The sequence below is a fragment of the Ammospiza nelsoni genome, chromosome 30 (genome assembly GCF_027579445.1).
Source record: "Ammospiza nelsoni isolate bAmmNel1 chromosome 30, bAmmNel1.pri, whole genome shotgun sequence".
NCBI classification, from domain to species: Eukaryota; Metazoa; Chordata; class Aves; order Passeriformes; family Passerellidae; genus Ammospiza; species Ammospiza nelsoni.
Genome location: NC_080662.1, coordinates 522,473 through 542,410, shown reverse-complemented (window position 1 = coordinate 542,410; position 19,938 = coordinate 522,473). Strand labels below are relative to the sequence as shown.

At 52.1% G+C, this 19,938-nt stretch overlaps 1 protein-coding gene across 1 annotated transcript in view; it reads right to left on the bottom strand.

The window, feature by feature from the left end:
• The window catches only part of AAK1 (AP2 associated kinase 1), a 53,514-nt gene extending 38,986 nt beyond the window's left edge, over positions 1-14,528 (bottom strand). The window contains exons 1-2 of the mRNA XM_059490719.1: positions 14,409-14,528; positions 14,033-14,321 (exon numbers count right to left, since the gene is read on the bottom strand). Coding sequence (XP_059346702.1) covers positions 14,033-14,195 — 163 coding nt within the window. The 5' untranslated portion in view covers positions 14,196-14,321; positions 14,409-14,528. The remainder of the gene's footprint in view (positions 1-14,032; positions 14,322-14,408) is intronic.
• Positions 14,529-19,938: the final 5,410 nt, after the last annotated feature.

The following is a 19,938-nucleotide window of genomic DNA, read 5'->3' as shown; positions in this document are numbered from 1 at the left end:
TCTGCCAGCCCTGCTGGTTGTGTTTTCAGCCCTTCTGTAATTTCAGCAGGATGCACAGCTCCTCACAGCCAGGCAAGCACTGCTGGACCAGGTGAGAGCAGCTGCAGGTGAGGAGAGAGCTGTGCTGAGCTCCAGGGATTCGTGGTGGATTGGAGATGGAATGTTCCTGCAGCCAGCAATGCCAGCCAGGCACAGCACGGCTGCTGCAGGGCACCAGTGCAGCTCCTGCCCGATCTCCTTCCAATGCTCTGCATGCACACAGCCCAGCATTGCTGCTGCAGGGCACCAGCGCAGCCCCTGCACTGCTCAGATCTCCCCAGACCTGCCCCAGGAACACTCAGCCTCCAGGGACAGCCAGCCGGGCATTTTAAGCTCCAGCTGTACCAGCAGGCACTTAATTTTAAGTGCTCTGCTGAACCAGGCACAAAGCCACTCCATTTGCACAATTCCAATACTCGCTGATCCTTATCCATCAAGAATTATGTCATATTTTGCCTTATCTCACCAGCCACAAGAACTTCCCCAGCTCTTACCTTGCCAAGCACAAGGGCAGGCTCACTCAGGTTTTGTTTTTTCCCCCCGGTCAGGATGCTGTGATCCAGCTGCAGGAAAGCCACAGTGACTCCCCTGCACGGGGTGTTTGTTCCCAGCTCACCATTCCCAAAGCTTTACTAAAACACTCAGTAATGTGGTTTTGCCCAGTCACAGCCCCAAGCAGCTGTCACACAGACACTGCACATCACCCATCACTGGACAGCATCACCTGGCAGCACCAGAACCATTTTCTCTCCGCTGCTGTGCTGGGAAGCCATCCTGCACCTCTGGCAGCTCTAACTGGAGCAACACACAGTCATTCAAAAAAAGAAAAAAGTTTTTCCCCAAGTTGTGTATACACAATAGTCACTCCTTTCAACCCAAACCATTCTGTGATGTGATTCTTGGTCCTAAAGCACCAATGGTTTTGGGCATCTTTTCTAGAGACCCAGGTGCCCTGGGATCCTCTGAGCAGCTGGGGCTGCAGAGACCCCAGAAACCCTCCTGTGACTGCTGGAAGTGGCACTGGGACCCCAGCAGCTCCTAAAAAAGCACCACAGTCCCACCAAGCCAGCAGTGCCAGGGAGCAGAGCCAAGGGAAACAGTCCCACTGCTCCTGCCCCGCGCCACGCTCTGCTCTGACCCTCCAACAAGTAAATATTTGCTGCTGGATTTTAATATGGGCTTTTTATTTCAATAATAGCTCCCCATGATTTGCATTAGGATTACAGTGCTATTTTTGTGGCTATTAATCTGCACCAATGTATTCTTTCTGCTGCCTTTATTCCTCTCTTCCATTGCCCAGCAGGAGGGTATTGCTGCACATACCTGCTGCAAACACACCATTTCAAATCCCATTTTCCCCCGTTTCTGTGCCACTTCTGAGCTCTTTGTTTCCAGGACAGGATATTTCACTCCAAATTAAGCTTTCTGTTCCAGCATTATTCCTTGTTATTACTAGATGTGCCCACAAACCAGAGGCAGCACTGTGAAGTGTTCTGCGTGACACATAACGAGGGGCTGGAATGAACAGGATCACTGCACATTGCTTTTTCTGCTTTGTGAAGCATCTGCAACACCTTCAAAGTCACAGTGTGTCAGCACTAACATCTTTACAGACAAATACAACTGCCTCATTTTGTTTTGAAAGTCATTTGAGGCATAATTCAGAAGGCACAGTAATGAGGCAGACTTTGCATTAGGGCTGTAATATCCAAGATCATGAAAATACCAAATACCATGAAAATCTCCTCTGGATTCCAACCCCAAGTTCTTCCCCTACATGCCAGTGCAGCTGTAACCCATCTTTCCTCCTGGAAGGATGCTCTGCAGTCTTTCCCAATGATCCAGCACCGCAAGGCTGGAGGGACTCACAGCAGTGTGGTTGTACTAATGCTCTCCTTTGTGTTTGCATTTTGTTGTTTTAGTACTACATGCTGGAGAGACACGACACTTGGGGTTTGGGATTTAATTAGTGCCTGTGACTCACTCTCCCACCCAACTCCATAATCCTCTGCCTACACTGGGGTATTTCCATGCCATTTTATAGCCATGAAAGTGAAGATTATTCACCCTCAAGCTGCAGGCACACAAAACACACGGTCTGTCCCACGGCACAGGCTTGCATCACCTCTCAGGAGTATACACAGATAAAATAAAGATAAAATAACGATAAAACCATAACCCAGGCTAAAAACCAGATTTCCTGCACCTGGGGTCAACAGTCAGCACGCTGAGGCACAAAGCACTGACAGGCTGTGTCAGCCACAGGGGTAAGGGGACCTGCACAAGTGTCTGCAGGTGGCAGTGGGGACAGAGGTGACACTCAGGACACACCACACACACGAATAACAGCAGCAGGCTCTGCTCCAGGAGGGCCTGAATGTGGATCTCTTACTACACCCAAATGTCTGTAAACAGTGCATGTGTTTGTGTACATGTGTGTTACAAACCAGAGTCCAGTTCTGAAGGAGAACAAAACAAACCCTCATGTCCTGCCCAGCTGAGAAGAGCAGATAATAACCCTAAATTAAACAGGGCCTCTCTCAGCCCAGATTTTCCACCTCAAAGGAAATAACAAGCTTTACTTAGTTGGTTTTTGTTGTATTAAGTCCCTTGACTTATCTAAGCATAACAGTGCCAAGGTGAAGGGGCTGCTTCAGTGTAAAGGGCTGTCCCAGCATCTCCCAGAGCAGAATTTCAAGGAGCTCTCAGCGCCTGACCCCCCCACACTCACCTGAGCAGGGAGTTAAACACACCAAAACCAAACAAAAACCTGGGTGGCTCACTGAGCTTTCAGCTGGGGCTCCAGCTGCTCCTTTGGGCTGTTTCCATGCCCCTAAACAGCACTTTAAAAGGTTTCACCCTGGAGTGGAGATAGAACTGCTCTGGGAAACTTATCACATCAGATCTTGAAACATCAACCGCCAATTAAATAGTCTGAACATTTAAGTTTTATCTTGAGGGCAAAAAAGAAAGGGCACACCACTAACTGCAGCTGAAAGGAGCAATGGTCACAGTAACTCAAATTTCAGCCCTGTTCTGACCATTTTAATTGGCTGTAGGAGGCAATCAGAGCCCCAGAACTGCAGGGAAAGTAGATGGCACCCAGATAAAGCAGAGAGGACATCTAGTATTTCATGACAGGAAACCTGAAACGTGCACAGTATCAGGAGAATCAGCTGAATCCTGCATCTCCCCAGATGGAAAATTAGCTAAAAAGGTATTTTTGCAACAAGATCAGGAATTTAATAGTGAACATACTCTAAAGAAGACTGCAACAGTTACAACTGTAAAAAGTCAGGCGAGCTCAGAGCTAAAGTGAACATACAGGACATACAACTATTTTCTGAGTGTTTCTAGTGATACTTTAGTGGAAGAAACACAAGGGACAGATACAGGTTGTGTGTCAAGCCAGCCAAGGGCAGAATCCTCCTGGCATAGGACAAACTCTTGAAGAATATTCAAGCTTTGCTGGGCAAATCCCCAGCTCCCCTTCCCTGCCTGCAGAGCAATGTGCTCAGCTTGTTTTCTCCTAGCAAATGCTGGGGCTTCCCAGCCTTCATCCTGCTGCCAGAGCAAAGGAAACTGAGAAACTGGGAAACTGAGGTGGATTCTGTGCTCACCCAGCCCATACCCACAACAGCAGCAGCTCTGACAGGGCAGGTAACAACTCACTGCTTCATAGTGCATGGAGAGAAATACCTGTCAGCCCCACAGCTCCCAGAGCTGGGCACTGTCCTTCCAATAATCACCATTGCAGGCAGGCAGAAATTCCCCACACAGCTCACACTGGAGCTGGGAAGGCTTTTACCCGCACAGAACAGCAAGCAGAGGAGGCTCAGGCTGGCCAGCAGAAACCCCTGAGCCAGCCTCGGGCTGCGTGAGCTCCCCAGGCACGGAAAGCCCAGCGCCTGCCCACGCAAAATGCAACTGGGACTCAGTGGGAGGCGGGAAGAAAAAGAGAAAAAACCAAAGAAACAGCTTCAAAGACACCTCCAGAGTCCATCAGACAGCACCCATCACCAGGGCAAAGGTCTGATGCCAAGAGAGCAGAACAGCCCAGGCAAAGCCCTGCTGATCACAAACCATTCTCACTCCAGCCCCAGAAAGCTGCAGCTCTTCCAGCCCCAGCACTGCTAGGGGGGCTTTGGGCTTTAAATACCACCAGGAAAACTTGAACAGAACATCCAGCACATCTGAGCAAAGGATTGCTCCCCAGGTAAAACAAAGGCTTCAGCTCACACTGAGTTCATGGCTCAGACTCTCAGCCAGGGGAAAGCAGGGCCACACTCAGCCCTACACAGCTTTACCATAGCTGAGAATCCTAATGTGATTATCCAATATTACCAACACAATTATAGGGCCCTTGCTTAATGTCACTGCTGCAATATCTAGGCCATGACAGGACAGATTTAGATTTACAAGCTCCACCCTCTCCTGTTAAATAGGCAGGACGTCACCATGGCTAATGTCGGTGTGGCAGCCCCAGCCAGGAGTGCCTGAACTGTGCAAAATGATGCAGCCAGGAACCCCACACAGCACCAGCACAGCCTCTGCCTCTCCTGATTCGAGCAGAGCAAGACTGGCTGTCTAGGGATTGTGGCAGTTTTGGGAGTGAGCAGTCAATCTACCAGCTGCGATGCTCACAACAACACACAGACACAAAATAATTATACAGTCAGAGGCATTTTCACTGCATGGACAGCATGGGGAAAGCATAGCTGCCTCTTACTTCTCTGGGGCTGCTTTAAAGCCATCCAGCTTCATTTCTTTGCATGTTTCACGACCCCAACTCATGACAGACCTCACTCCCCACACAATCCTCCTGCAGCTCCCAGGCAGGCCCATGGAGAAGGACAAACAGGAAGCTGTAAATCACAACACAGCAGAGAAAGGAGGGGAAGGAAATTAATCTGCCATGCAGCAGCATTTCAGAAGCCTAAAATAATCACTGGGCCAGATCCAGGCTGTGCATTAAAGGCACTCTCTTGTCAGAAGCTCCAGTCCAAGGGCAGCAGGAGCTGGGAGCAGCCCAGGCACCCCAAGTCAGGGGCATCAGAGCCTCGCAGCATTTGCAGCATTTGTGACAGCAATTTCATAACCAACAGCAGCTCACTGGAGGCTCTGGCTGCCTCGGCAGGAAGCACGTTGAGGTGTTCACGTGGGGGGATTTGCTGGGCATGTGCTCTGCTGCACAGCCCTGTGCATCCACTCCATTTCTCCCTGACAGGCAGACTTGCAGAACCAAAGCTGATAGAACGGTGTTTTATTGCTGTGCAGCAAGACACGCTGCCTCCAAACAGATTACTCGGCAAGGCAGGCTCAGTCCCTCTCTATTGTAACAATTTTAGTCCCTGAACTTCCACTGTAAGCCCGAAAAAAAAAATAAAAATTAATGGGTCATGAATAACTCAGGGCTTAAAAAAAAAATTTAAAAGAATCATTTGTTTAGTTATCAGTCAGCCCTTTAAAAAGCACATTTCAGCTGCTATTATTCCCAGCAGCTGCTAATAGCATCTGAGCCCTTGTTCATCTCCAAGTGAAATTAGCACTGGCATCAACATGCTGTGGAGCATGACGGGCTGAGTGAACACGGCTGGAAATGCAAAGCCAGCAAGAAGCTGCAGCAACTGCAGGCAGCTCAAGAGCTTCCCTGGAAAGGCCAGGGAGCCGTGAATCACATCAGAAAAAAGCAGAACCAGTCGAGCAGAGAGCAGGCTGTAGCTGGAGGTGAAGAGGAGGGAGAAGGCAGGATGAAGGCCAGGCTGGGACTAACTGGGCTGGCTTGCAAGGCAGAGCAGGCCGTGGAGAAGTGTCATGGAAACAGCACACTCCATTGGGGAAGCAATTATGCAAGGATCCTAGGACAGCTCACAGCAACAGACAAGTCAGGCATGCGGGAATTCTGGTTCCAGCATCCGGGAATTCTGGTTCCAGCATTTGGGAATTCTGGTTCCCAGGGCAGCACCCAGACATGCTCCTGAGCACGGCAGCAGAAGCAGAACTCCACATGTTCCATTCAGCATTTAACAGAAAAAAATATCAGCCCCACATGAAACAGGGCTTTGAGCTCTCCACACATGCACAGGTGAAGAGGGAGAGGTACGAACTATTTGTCTGCTCATTTGTCAGATGTCTAGGAACAGGAAAAGTTGCAGGGGTCCAGAACCTGCGGTCTTGTGACTGTTACTCACCAAGCCTGCAACCACTGGGGATTGAATTCATCAGTTCAAATGAACTTAAGTAATTGCTTTACGTATTTATATCCCAACTTAAATAATAAATATATCACTAAATGCATCAGTTGCAGAAAAACTTTCAAAGGTCTTCTTATGTTAAGTTTAAAACAAAAGCAAAAGGTAGGAAACAACCACCTGTCCCCCTCCAAAACTAGCATCATTTTAATTTTTTAAAAGTCCAGTACATTTACTCCTGTCACATGTGCTGCTGAGAGCTGGGTGAGCAAGGCTGAGTCTGTGTGTTTCTGTGGTCTCTGAAGAACAGCAGATCTCCAGAAGATGCTGTGTGTCAGCTCTCACAGCACGGTGAGCTGTACCAACCATCACTGCCTGTTCCTCACAGCCTCTCTGAGCAGGCAGAGAGGAGCAGCACACCAGTGTGCTCTGGCACCGAGGGAAGAGCCAGGAATCCCCAAGGAGCAGGGCCAGGCTTTGTTCTGTGTTTGCATTATGTGACACAGGGCCCCGGCCCATGATAAAAGTTCCTGGGTGCTATGGTGACATGAATATTAATGACCCTGCGATTAAACCACCAGGCAAGGAGTCATATTTGCATTTAATACAAGACTGTCCCTGCTCTGCTACACAGCCCTTATCAAATGGCTTCATCTTCGTGGGCTTCAGCTTCTTATTTGTGAAATAATTTGATAAACCTTCCCTGGCACCATCTCTGTGTGTCTGCTCTGCAGAGAGGGGACGGGCACAGGTTGTGGCACAGAGGCACAGGCTGGGGCACACCTCACAGCCAGAGCCTCACAACAGCTCAGCACTTCAAACTGCAACTGGAAATGCAGCACAGAAACAGCAGGGTAACTCATGTTCACATATCCAAGTACATCTGCTGACTCAGAAGCAACAGGTAGAGGCTGAAAGAAAGGCTCTGACATTCAGCAGGTTTGTTCCTCCCAGAAATGTCCCCAGGGATGACAGGACGGTGTGACCTGCCTGTCCTGCCCTCTCTCCCACACTGTCCCTCCTCCAGCCCTTGCCACCGCACACATCAGGGCCCTGTGATGCATTTCTTCATTTCCTTACAAACACAACCATAGGAACCAGCAGGATCTCGGCACCTGAGTCCCTGCACACACACAGGTGCTGTCACAGACCCTTCCAACCCCAGAGGGTTTTCTTTAACAATCCCAGGGTATTGCTCATGCCACAGCCATCTGCATACCCCTGGTGTTACACACCCTTTGCCAAAAGTCATGAAGAGCCATTAGAGCAGAGCCCAGGGCCAGCAGCAGCCACAAATAACCTTCCTGTGGCCATCAGGGAGCATCTCCCATCGATCCAGCTCCCTCTCACAAGCAGCAGCTCAGTGCCAGAGAGGTCTTTATGGCCCAGGTCAGAAGCCATTAATCCTTCAGAGGGTCACAACAGGTACCTCAGCTAACACTGAATTAGCAGGTAGGTCATGCAGAGAAGGCACAGAAGGCAAAAGGTTTCCATTTCTGCGCTTCTCACATCAGCACTGATTTCTTGTGTTCCTTTTAAGAATTTCAAACCACTTTTGAAAGTCCATATCACTCTCATGAACGTTTGAATAGCGCTCCTATAGAACCTGGGATAGGGAAGCCACAAAAACATGTATAGCACACCAAACCTGGTGCCTTGGAGAGAGCCTGATGCTCAGTGACAGCCACAGGAACCAGGCACACCATGTCCTCACGGAGCACTCTGCACATCTTTGAGACAAGCCTGGGTTTATTCCACTGCTGCCATTTGTGCAGCAAAAGCACACATCAGCCCTGCAAGCATCACTTTGCTTGCAGAAGGAGACACAAGCTAAGATGATATCTGAACAACAGCTGTGCAATTAGGCAGCCTCAGATCCTGCATTTTGCTCTCACACCCTCGAGAACAGCTTGTCAGATTGCTCTAAGCTCACACAGGCACATTTTGGGGCCCCCTACCACAGGCCTTTGGGAAGGGAAACTGCTGTGTGCCTGACAGTGAATGGAGATCAGCTCTACCTGCCCTCATCACAGCACAGGCAGCTTCCAGCTCAGCTGTGAGGGGATGCACACGCAAATCCCTGCTCAGGGAACTCAGCTGCTGATGGCTTTTTTTATTTTTAATCTATGAGATCACCCGTCACTGGTACGTAATTTCTTTCCGCAAAATCATGAAGCAAAGCAGATGCTATGAGCATCTTGTTCCAAAAATGTCTTCAATGCAATCCTGCAACACATGGCCCAGGGTCCTGGTGTCAGCAGGGCTTCTGCCACAGAGCAAGTGTGAATTTACACCCAAAGCACACGAGTGCCAAGAGCTTCACTGAAACCACAGCGAGGCAGCACTCGAGAGGAAACACAGACTGCAATTAGAGCACCCAGTCTGGAAGGGCAGAGATCAGTTCCTGACTGGGCCACACGTGCTCTGCATTGCTTCACCTCCTATCTGAGTTCCCAGCAGCCCTAAAAGGGGTGGAAGGGCACATCCACAGGCTGTGCCAGGGCTCAGATACTCTGGGGAGTGAGAGCTGCTGGCATTAGAGGAGCTGCAGCAGCTCCCCTCTGTTTCACTCTGCTGCATCACCCTGAGGGCAGCTAACAATAACCTTCATTTCATTTAGTGGCAATTCCTGGACCTCCTACAAAAGGAGAAAGTTTCCATAATGACAAAAAGCCACAAATGAGAACTACCTTGCAGTGCCTCACTTAAGCCTTTCCAAATCTTCTCCTTGTGCTTGTAAATCACTGTCAGTATTGTTCCTACTCTCCAGAAGCACAGCAGCCAGTATCTGATCCAAGGAGGTTTGTTTCCAGCATGACACCACCACAAGGACATCCTGTGCTGTCCCCATCCAAGGAAGGCAGCACCCCTTCCTGGGAAACTTACTCAGTTACCTCTTGTTATCAAAGATAACTCCTCCATAAACCAATTCTGCTTATGGCATGTTGTCCTCAGAGACTCCGTCTCCTTCCACATGCAGAACACAAGTAAACACTTAGCACAAGAGCAGGCAAATTGGTTGTGACTTTCCAGAGAAGCAGCACCAGCCCTGCAGCTGGCACGCTGCCTTCCCCACGGGCACAGCCTCAGCCTGTCCAGAACATCTACCCTGAATAAAGTCACCTTCAAGGGAAGCAGCTCCCAGCCCCTGCCCAAGTGTGCAGCACCCAGCCAGTGCTGACCCCCTCATTAGCCATGATTAATGCAGGTGGGTCAGCCTGGAAGGCAAGAAGTGCTAAACCCAGAGTGGATTCCAGCTTGTCTTCAGCACATTTGTAACCTCCCACCTGCTCTCCTCGAGCTGCTGACAAGCACAAAGGGGAGAAGGCCCGTGCCACAACAAAAACATTATGCACGTGCAACCAGAGGTTAGCAGCCTTTAAAACTACTAGAACACTTCTGTAAGGCTCCAGCTGGAGTTAAACCATGTATTACCCCCAGCCAGAATCCCAAAACTCAGCTTTCTTACACTGACAGCTTCATGGCAGGAGTGCTGAAACAGAAACTCTGCTGGTTTCACAGGGAAGTTCCTTCCTGGGATGGTGACTGGCTGGGCTAACACTGCCTTGGGATGGTGACTGGCTGGGCCAACACTGCCTTTAAAGCAGCTTTTAGCTGCCACAGCTTTCCATAAGGAACCAGACCCCTTCTGCAACAGGCTGCACAAAGCTCATGGGCCAGGTCAGTCTCTGGCCCACACAACTTCTTACACACTTAAATCCACTAACACCTGCTTTTCCTCCCTGATTACATCTCAGGACACAGCACACACTGTCCCAGCAAAAGCTGAGCTGCTAAAAGCACCAAAACACTTGGGATACCTCAGCATTTAGCAAAGAACTCCCCTGAGATCCTTCACAAGTTCCCCTGGTTCTACTCTCAGAAAAACAGACTGCTGGAACACAGAATCAAACATCCTACCTGGCAGAGCAGAGTGCATGTTCTGCCCCACAAGAAACAGGGAAAAAATTAAAAATAAGAATCACGTGTCCCATTCCGAGAGGAGAAACAGTTTAATTCCTAATCCAAATGTCCCTGGTCAGCTGATTAGCAGCTGGCCCTTGGCTGAAGCTGGAAAGCAGTAACTCACAAAATACACTTCAAAGCAATGTCCTGAACCCAACCACACTGGAACTGGGTTGAGGATCACATAAATCTGCAAAACGTTCCTCAGATGGGGTTTGCTTTAAAGTGAAATCATTTCAGAGGAAGCTCACGAGTGTTTTCAGTGGCTTCAGGTTACGGTGCTGCAGGGAAGGAGGTGCCAAGGGAGGGCAGGGGTCAGCAGAAAGCCTCAGCCCTGGGCACCTCAGGGCACAGGCTGGGCACTCACGGCTCTGCCAGCTGCTTCCCTCGTGCTCTGCCAAGCAAAGTCAGGATGGATCCCACAGCATCCCTCTTTTCAAAACAGAGGGAAAACACAGCTGGCAAATGTAGGATGGTTCTGTGACTTTGCACTGGTTTGTAATATCAATCATTAAATGCTTTCAAATCAACATTAGTTACAGCACACAGGTACCTACCTGAAAAACTCCAGTGAGATATCCTACAATTATTAAACCCAAGTCCCTTACTTAGACTTCAACTTACTTGAAGGGGAAAAGACCTTCAAAAAAGTACAATTTTAAAAGCAACTTTTCACAGACCTGCAGAAACTCAGCCTGTACTTTTTGCTAGAAGCAGAGCAAGACAAACAAAACCCTGCTCAAACACGTGCCCCATGGATGTTTACACACCTCGGGTCAGCTCAGCACTCTCACAACACTGAGCACAGAGTCACACAAAACACAGAGGCCCTCAAAAATGGGACACTGGGGCAATCCCCAACCTGGTTTAGCTCACCCGTGCCTTGTGGGACTTTGCCACACACACAGCTCTCCCAAACTCCTCATTTATGGCAACACCCTTCTCAGTGTTCCTGCTGCTTGGATCCCCATCAGAGGGACACCAACCTCCCTAGAGCTCCAGCATGGGGCTCTGGGATGGGGTTCCGTTGTTTTGGTTTTTCCCCTACACACAGGCAGAAACAAACAGCAGTATCTGATTTGGTCCAATGCTGTTTTTGTTTATTTTCAGAAAGAAAACAGCAAGACAGCAGCCTGACTCAGCCCCACACTGCAAGAGCTCCTGGGTGTTTGTTTCAGCTCTGTGAGACACCATTCACCCCAAAACCAGTGACAACACCCCTGAGCCCATACTGGGGCACTGTGTAACTAAACCTGGCCCTGCAGACCCCCAGCACTGCCCTCCCACCACAGATAATCCTTGTGCAAACTTTGGGGGCAATTGTCCAAGAGCTTAGTTGTGCTTTTATGTGGATTAGAGCAGGAGAGCTACAAGGACCCAACTAGGAACCGCCTATTGCAACACCCTGTTTGTAAAACCCCCACTGATTCACCATATCCCAACACCACAACCAACCCCTCAAATTCCTTCTGCATTATTCCCACCTCCTTCCTTCCAAAAGGCGGGGATGTTCCTCCCTGCCAGGCAGGCAAGTATCCAGACAGAACTACTTTTCAGGGGTGGGGGAGTGAAACCATGCAGGTTTACCAGCAGCAGGTATTTTGGGGGATCTACACAAGAGCCCAGAGACACGTGGAGCCATTTGGCACCTGGCACAGGCAGCGCTGCAGCCAGGGCACACTCCTCATCAGCAGGGTTGCTCAGCAGAATTCAGGGTGACCAGGTACAGCCAAATCCCAGCACTTCCATTCCAAAACTTCTGCTTCAACACCATTCATCACTTCATTGCTTCTCTCTTTTAAGGCACTTTTACATCTCATTTTTTTCATGTTTCACAGGCTGCACCGAAACACAGCCCTAAAGCAATTGGGATGAGAGGTCCTTCCTCCCCAGACAGGATACTCCTCCTACAGAGTGCTTCCCAGGGGACTTTTCCTTTCAGCACAAATAGCCAGGAGTTGCCTCTTCAGCACTGCCAAAGCACCACTGCAGCTACAGAGAGGCTTTCCAGGCGTCAGGAGTGCAGGGACCGGGCTGCCCACGAGCTCCCCAGATCTCCAGCTGAGTCAGGGAGAAAAGGCTGTTTACCAGCACAGCCAGAGCTGCAGCACTCCTGAGCCACGCTGCTCCCCAGCACAAAAACCAGCAAGACAACCTGCAAACCAGCACACCGCCTCGCTCGTGCCCCTTGGAGGCTCCGCTCTGCGCACAGAAGGATTTCACGCTGTCTCACCGGGAGGGAGGTACCTGGGCAGCACCTTCCACCAGAGCTCCCTCTGCCTCACAGTTTCACAGCTCTCAGCCTGCATGCATGAACCCAGAGCTGCATCCCACCGACAGGAACCAGGAGATGCAGGGAAGAGCCCCCAGAAGCAGCAGCTCCCCCAGGACAGGCAGGCAGGGAAGGGAGGCTCTTCCCCCCCAGGCAATCTGTGCTCCCACCTCCACCTCTGCAGCAGCAGCAGGAGAGCCCGGTGACACACGGCTCCTCTTCCCGGGGCAGAACCTGCCAGCACATTACTCATCAGCAAAAAAAGCCTCTGCCTTTCCCGTGCCACCAGGATGAGGCCATCCTGCGTTTAAGGGAGACTGACAGCTTCCCAAGTCGAGCTCATGTGGGTCCTCAGCTCCCAGGGCCAAAAGGGCCTTGGAAATACCAGCCCAGGCAAAACCTATAGTGCAAATTTCAAAGGGAAAAAAAAATCACTATAGTTGCTAGGTAAAAGCCTGGCTTCAGTGCTCCTCTCAGCAGAACACATCAGAAACCAAGTCTGAAAAACAGCCACAGACCTATTTTTCTGCACACCGCGGTGAATTCTTACAAATCTGAACACAGGCAGTGTACACAGAGTCCCTTTTCCATTTTAGGGCTCTTTCTGTAAAAGCCAACACAGGTCCTCCCACTCAGCTCTCTCCCAGCAGCTCTGCTCTCCCTCGCCATCAAAACAAAACACTGTTTGGACTAAATCTGCCCAGGATGCTGCGCAGGAGGCACCAGGAGCAGGTCTAAAGAGGCCAACACCTCCCTGAAGGTCGAGGCTAAGGTTACCAGGCAGAGCCGTTCAGGAGGCTCCTTGCAGCCCCAACAAATGAAATGTAAAATGATAGTTGGAGCAGCAGAGCTGGTTACAATTAAACGAATGCCACCAGCAGCTTGCTGCACTGCAAGGCCTGCACACGCCATGAGTTCTGTAACCCCCAGGATTCATTTTTAGGTCTCTAACTGTTTTATTTGGAAAAAAAAAAAAAAAAAAGAAAAAAAAAAAAAAAGAAAAAAAGGCAATTGGGATCACCACTCCGCCTTGCAGACATCCCACACACAGAGAATTCCCTCATCCCAGGTCACAGCCAGTCCTGCTCAGCCTACCTATGTGCATAACAAGGAATTTACTCCAGTGTTTTAATCCTCTCTGCTCGAGGTGGCAAAGGAGGTAACAGCCGAAGAAAGTTTAAGAGCGAAGGACGCTGCTTTCTTTATTTACAGCACCTTGTTCTGCACCAAAATATATGACAATTTTGGTACGGGTGTTTCTTTTGGTTTTTTTAACTCCCACTTTAGAAATAAGAAACAATTAACTTCTGAATATCTCCAAATTCCTAAAGCACTAAAAAAAAACCTAACTCTGCCAAACCCACACTGGATTTAGAGATGGGAACACCAACACATCAGCCTGCAGACACCACAGGACTGCAATTCTGCCAAGGACAATGAAATATTCAGCAATCTGGGGGTCAAGGAGCAGGCTGGGTGCCCGGGACAGCCCAAGGCCTCCCTTCCAGCCTGGGCAGGGGAAAGCCGCATCCGCGGAGCGCTCGGAACGGCACCGGGACCTCACCTTCCGCCAGCACCTCGTCCACGGTGACCTGGTGCCGGCCGATGCTGAAGACCCGGCCGATGTAGCCGCTGCCGGGGCCGCTGCTGCCGCCGCCGCCGCCGCTGCTGCCCGCCCCGGGCCCGGAGCCGCCCTGCTCGCGGCGAGAGTCGAAGAACTTCTTCATGTCTCAGGAGGCGGCGGCGGGGCCGCGGGGCGATGCCGGTGTCGGTGCCGAGCCCTGCGGCTCCTGCCGCGGCCGAGGGGGGCCGGCCTGGCGGGGCCGAGCCGCGCTGTCCCCCGGGGATCACACCTGCGAAAGCAGCGCGGATAACGGGCCTGCGGCGTTACCCCCGCGGGCCCCGCCGCGAGCCCGGCCCGCAGCGACCCTGCCCGGTACCTCGCAGAGGGCGGCGGGAGCCTCCATGCGCCCCGCGGGGCCGGCCTGCGCAGCCCCGGCGGGTCACGGCGGGGGCCGCCTGCCGGCAGGGCCCGGGGCCCGCATCGCTGCCTGGCGGCGTCACCGGCGACCACCGAGCGCGTCAGGAACACGGAGAGGGACCGGCCCCGCCGCCGCCGCCCCCCGCCGGCCCCATCCGACCAGGAAATGGGCCGTCACAGGAAGTCCCGGCTGCCGTCGGGAGCGCCGCCCCCGCGCCTCCGCCAGCGGCAGGGCCCGGCCCCGCCGCCCCGGGCTGTCCCGTCCCGTCCCGTCCCGTCCCGTCCCGCAGTGCCCTGTCCCGGGATGTCCCGTCCCGGGATGTCCCGTTCCGCAGCCCCCGGAGCGCCCCACGGTGCGGCGGGACGGGGAGCGGGGGCTCGGCGGGATGGCGGCGCCGCGCGCGGCACGCTGGGGGCGGTAGTTCCCCGTGGCCGGCGGAAGGGGGGCCATGCGGCGGTGGCGACTACAAGTCCCGGCATGCCGCGCGGCTCCGGCCGGCAGGGGGCGCTGTGCCGCGGGGCCCGGGCCGGCGTCGCCCCTCGGACCGGCCGGGACCGGAGGCTGCCCCGGGACAGCGGACGGGCCCGGGGGCTCTGTGTCCTCCTCGCCCTGAGGGACGAGTGCAGAAATCCTGTCCGTGGGGAACCACGGCCCATATTAGGGTGTGCATGGTGACGGGTATTTATGTTTATCTTGAAGTAATGCGCTAAAGTCGATGTCTTTGTGATATAATAATAAAAGGCCACTGCGGTGATATCTTGGGATTAACCTGAAGCACGAGGCTTATCTTCACACAAGCTCTGCTAGCGCCTGCTTTCAGAGCAAAGAAAAAATCCTGAAAGCAGAGATATCCCAAGCCCTTAAAACATCTTTAGTGTTTTACACCTGGTGGCTGTGCCTTGGATTTGCTGTGGAATTACAGCTTCCTCCTTCCTGCCCGGCACGATGCTCCTCAGGGGCACTGCAGCTCCTCCAGAGCCCAAAGCCATGGGGTCAGGCTTTGGAAAGGTTCAGTTGAGCTCAGATCTTGGGAAGCTCAGTTTAAAGGCACTTTGGGTTCTTCTCAGCATTTTTTCCTTAGAAATCAGAGGATTTTCCCTGCCTTTGGCATCCAGAGCAGCCAACCCCTCATGCACTATTGAAGGCTGGATTTCAGACAGCAGAGGGAAATGTTAAAATGGCAAAATTAGTTTTTTTTCCAGAATGAAGCACCAGAATGCAAAACCCACGCAGCACTTGGCTGCCCAATGAATACCTCCATGACAGCACCACTCTTCTTCCTCCCCTCTGACTGGGATGGAAGAGGAAACCAAAGCATGGTCCCATTTTCCCAATGACCATTATTTCCTGTATTATGGTAATAACTACAGCCATCCTTCTCCAGCCCCTGTCCCCAGGCCTGGCTGCTTTGGGGTGACTAAAATGTTTATCCTTCACACCGCCCTTGGCCTGGCTTTGGTCCCCGGCTTCCAGCAATGCCAGCGAGATTGGATCAGCCTGTTGTAAATGGCTCTAATCGGGTTTTTCCTCTCAGTGTTTGAAGGCTTTTAAGATGCATATGGCTCTGAGAACAGGCAGGTAAAATTGCTGGTGGCAACATTTAGCAATACACTCATCTGACAGCAGTCACTACAGTTGTTTTTCTGCTGAGCCACTGTGCCTCTTCACTGTGGATAATGCTGCATATCTTCCACCATCCTCATCCTCAGCAGGGCTTAAAGGTATGGGCCCAAAAGTCCTCCTCTGACCACCTTCAGCCACCCATAATTTGTAGGGTGGCTGCTGGCTGCCCCTCATTTCCAATACAGCCCCAGTCCACGCAGCTGGAGCTGCAGTGATGGCAGCCAGCACACGTGTGCAAACAGCCCTTTTTCATTTGCAGCCTTCAATCTGCATGAAACATGCTTGGCTGTGCTTTGGGGCTCTGTGATGAATTAACTGCCAGAGCTCAGTACAGAAGGTTCACGTGCCCTTTGGAATAAATATGAGCTGAGTAAGGTCTCAGTTGCTTCTGGCCATTATTTTAATTTTTTTTTTTAATTTCTCTAACCTGTGAAAATCCCCAGGCATCTCTCAAGCCAGGTAAAACACCCAGTGCAAAAACTGGGCCCCATCACTGGGGATTTCTGGGGACTCTGCAGAACTGAACCATTTCCAAGGAAATTGGGCATCTCCGTATAGTACAGGGAAATGAGTCATTTCCAAGTGAAGGAGATAAAAGCCACTGCATGCAGAGAGCTGCAGATGCACTGCTGAGCCTCCTCCCTGGCTCTGAGGGCTTTTTCTAAGCGTACCTGCAGTGCAGCGCAGGCAGCGTCCGACCCACGCGGGCCGGGGGCTCTGATGCTCAGCCCACGCACACAAACCCACCCATGGCCATTCTGGGGAGCCAAAGCACAAAAAGCAGGAGCCGTGCCCGGCTGCAGACGCTGAGCATAAATAAATATTCTTTATTCCAGGCTGCTGCAATCCCAGTGACCTTCACAGGGATCAGAGGGAACTGAGCCCTAAAGAAGGGGAAAAGCTGCTCCGTGAGCACGGCACGCCCAGGGCCTGGTGCCACAGCACGCCCAGGGCCTGGTGCCTCTCCCGTGCCACAGCCACTCCAGGCCTGCCGTGCTGCAGAGAGCAGCCTCTGACTAACGCACTCCATCCCAAACGCTGCATTTTAAGCTGCTGAAATCCCGTGACGCGAGGTTTAAAATATCCGAGCGCGGTCGGCGGAGCTGCTTCCCCGCGCCTTGCCTGCCCCATCCCCGCTCCTCCCGCGCCGCTCAGAAAATGCACTCAAATCCCCGGCAAGAAGCGCATTAACACAGCTGCATCCCTCTCCATCAAACTTTCCGGACAGCTCAGCGTTTTCTAAATAAGAACGCAGGCCTGGGCAGGGATCCTGCGGCCGCAAAGGCGAGGGCGCACTGGCCCCTTCTGGAGAGCTCGGGAGCGGCAGCGATGGGGAGCGGAGCTGGCGCAGCTTTTCCTGAATTCACCGTAATAATGAGGTTTAATCAGGCCCCAGTGCTTATCTTGATAAGGATGCTGCGAGAGCCCTTTTTACGCAGTGATGAGGGTGTTTCAAAGTATGGGAGGGGATATTCAGATTAGATGTAAGAAAGGGATTGCTCCCTGTGAGGGAGATGAGGGCCTGGCACAGGGTGCCCAGAGCAGCTGTGGCTGCCCATGGATCCATGGAAATGCCCAGATCCAGGCTGGACAGGGCTGGGAGCAGCCTGGGACAGTGGAAGGTGTCCCTGCCCATGGAGATTTGAACTTTAAGGTCCTTCCCGACCCAATGCATTCCACAGTCCTATGTCTCTTTAAATACACATTCACTGCAAAAAACTCTGTTAAGCCTCTCACCAGCAAGGAATAGAGCCACTGTTCTATCCTCTCTCTGCCTGTGATTTTCTGGATTTCAAGGATTTCTTCCCAAGTGTGCATTAGTATGACCAGAAAAACCATCACTGGTCTCCATCACCCCCAGGAAAAGGTCACTATCATGGAGCTGGGCTTTACTGGGTTCAGAGCTGTGCAGAGCAACAAAACCACTCCAGAACTCAGACCTGTATTTCACATGTTTCAGAACTGGAAGCTTCCACCTCCTTGGTGGTCCTGTTTGCCCTTGCAGGACATCCTCACTGGCTCCCTGTGGCTGGAATCCTCCATCCCCAGCAGTGGCACTCCCACAAATAATGGGGCTGGTTGAGCTCTGCAGGCTCCCACCCGTGGGATGCAGCGGCCTGGACCGACCCTGTGTGCACTGGTGGGACACAGCCCTGTGCTTCTGCAGGAGCAGGATTTGCACCACAGCTCCCCTCTGTCCCTTAAAGCAGCCGCTGTCACACTGAGGGAGGTTTGCGGGCTGGGTTCTCCCTGAGAAGGGAGTTATCCATGGTGTTTCCAGTGTCAGGATCCTGTTGGGGCTCCTCCTGCCCCGAGCTACCTCACCCAGCTGGGCCCACACCCTTTGCTCACCTCTGTTTAAATGCAGGGTCAGGAAAAGTCATCCTGAGCTGGGCAGTCATGGCTCTGCTTCCATCCCCTAGAGCTGGGTCATGGCCAAATTACAGAGCAGCTAAGTGAGATTAAACTACGTGGAGGCAGATATTAATTAAGAAGAAAAAGTGAAAGCTACTCATTTCCCCTTCAGAACGATATGTATGCTAATTAAAGCAAGCATTCGTTAAGCCCCCTCCCTCTCCGGAGGGTTTTGCTGACTCCTGCTCCCCTTTGGGCCACAGGGAGCCAGCGAAGCCCTCAGAGCACCGATGGCCCAGAGTGCCTGCATTCCCTGCTGTTTATAGCTTCAGTGGGGAAAAGCAAACAGCAGCCCGGGCCCGTGGCCAAGCGCAGCCTCCAGTTTCCCCGTGGGAGAAAGGCAGAGTGGGTGGGCACCTCCGAGGCAGTGTCAGCACAGCATTTGCTGGGGGACAGCACTGCGGAGAGCCCCCCGGCGCCGAGGTGCTGCTGGAGCTGTCAGAGAGGAGCTGGGAGACAGCTGGGATCCCCTCGTGTGCCTGCAGAACAGAGCATCCCCACCTTGAGAACCTGCTGATGGAAGCACGAATTGAACTCCTGGCTGTCTGATCCTCTCAGTGCCCAGCACTGTCTCCCCTTACAGCTCATTGTCTCAGCCATGTCCAAGTTGTCTCTTGTTTTAAAGGCATCTTGGCTTACAGTTCTCTCAAATCAGTTCTGCTCCCCAGCTCCTTCTTGGCCCTGTGTAACGTTTATGTTTATGTAATCCACCCAGAGAGCCTTTGACTCGCATAGCAGTGCTGGTATGCTGTGCTCAGGGTTCTGAATCCTGCCTGGATTGCTAAAAGGGAGAGTGCTGCGCATTCCCCTGATAATGCTGAGTGCACAAGCTGCATTTCTAGTGGTTATGAGGAGTTAAGAACACTCCAGTTGCTCGTTGTGAGTTGGAATAGTTCAGTTTTCCCACTCAAATAAGCACTGCTCATCTAGGTCTGGGAGTGTTTCATCTTCCTTCCCCTCTTTGTGTTGAAAGGGCTCTGCTCCAATCATGGATCAACAGCTCCAGGCTGCCTCTTCCTGAGGCCTTCCCTAAAACACTTCTTCCCCAAACACCTCAGGCTTGTGGCTGTTTCACCTTCCATGAGCAGGTAAGGACACCCCCTTAAGGCTCTGAGGGTCAGAAGTGCCCCTCGATGTCTGCAGGGAGCCCTAACAACTGCAGTTCACTATGGGACTATTGTGATACTAATACACAGAATGAGAATTTACCCTCTTACAAGCACGCAGGGCTCGGTGCTTTGGAAAAGCAAGGGCTGGTTTTCAGCCTCCACCCTGCCTTCGGGCACTGCTGCTATGGAGACAGCACTGACTGAGCCACAGCATCCAACACACTCCCACAGCACTTGTGCAACCCTTCAATAACCCCATTTTCGGGGGCTGCTTGCACACTGCCAGTGCTCAGGTATGAAAATGAGCATTTCCCTTGTGAACGTCCCAAAAACGCCAGTTT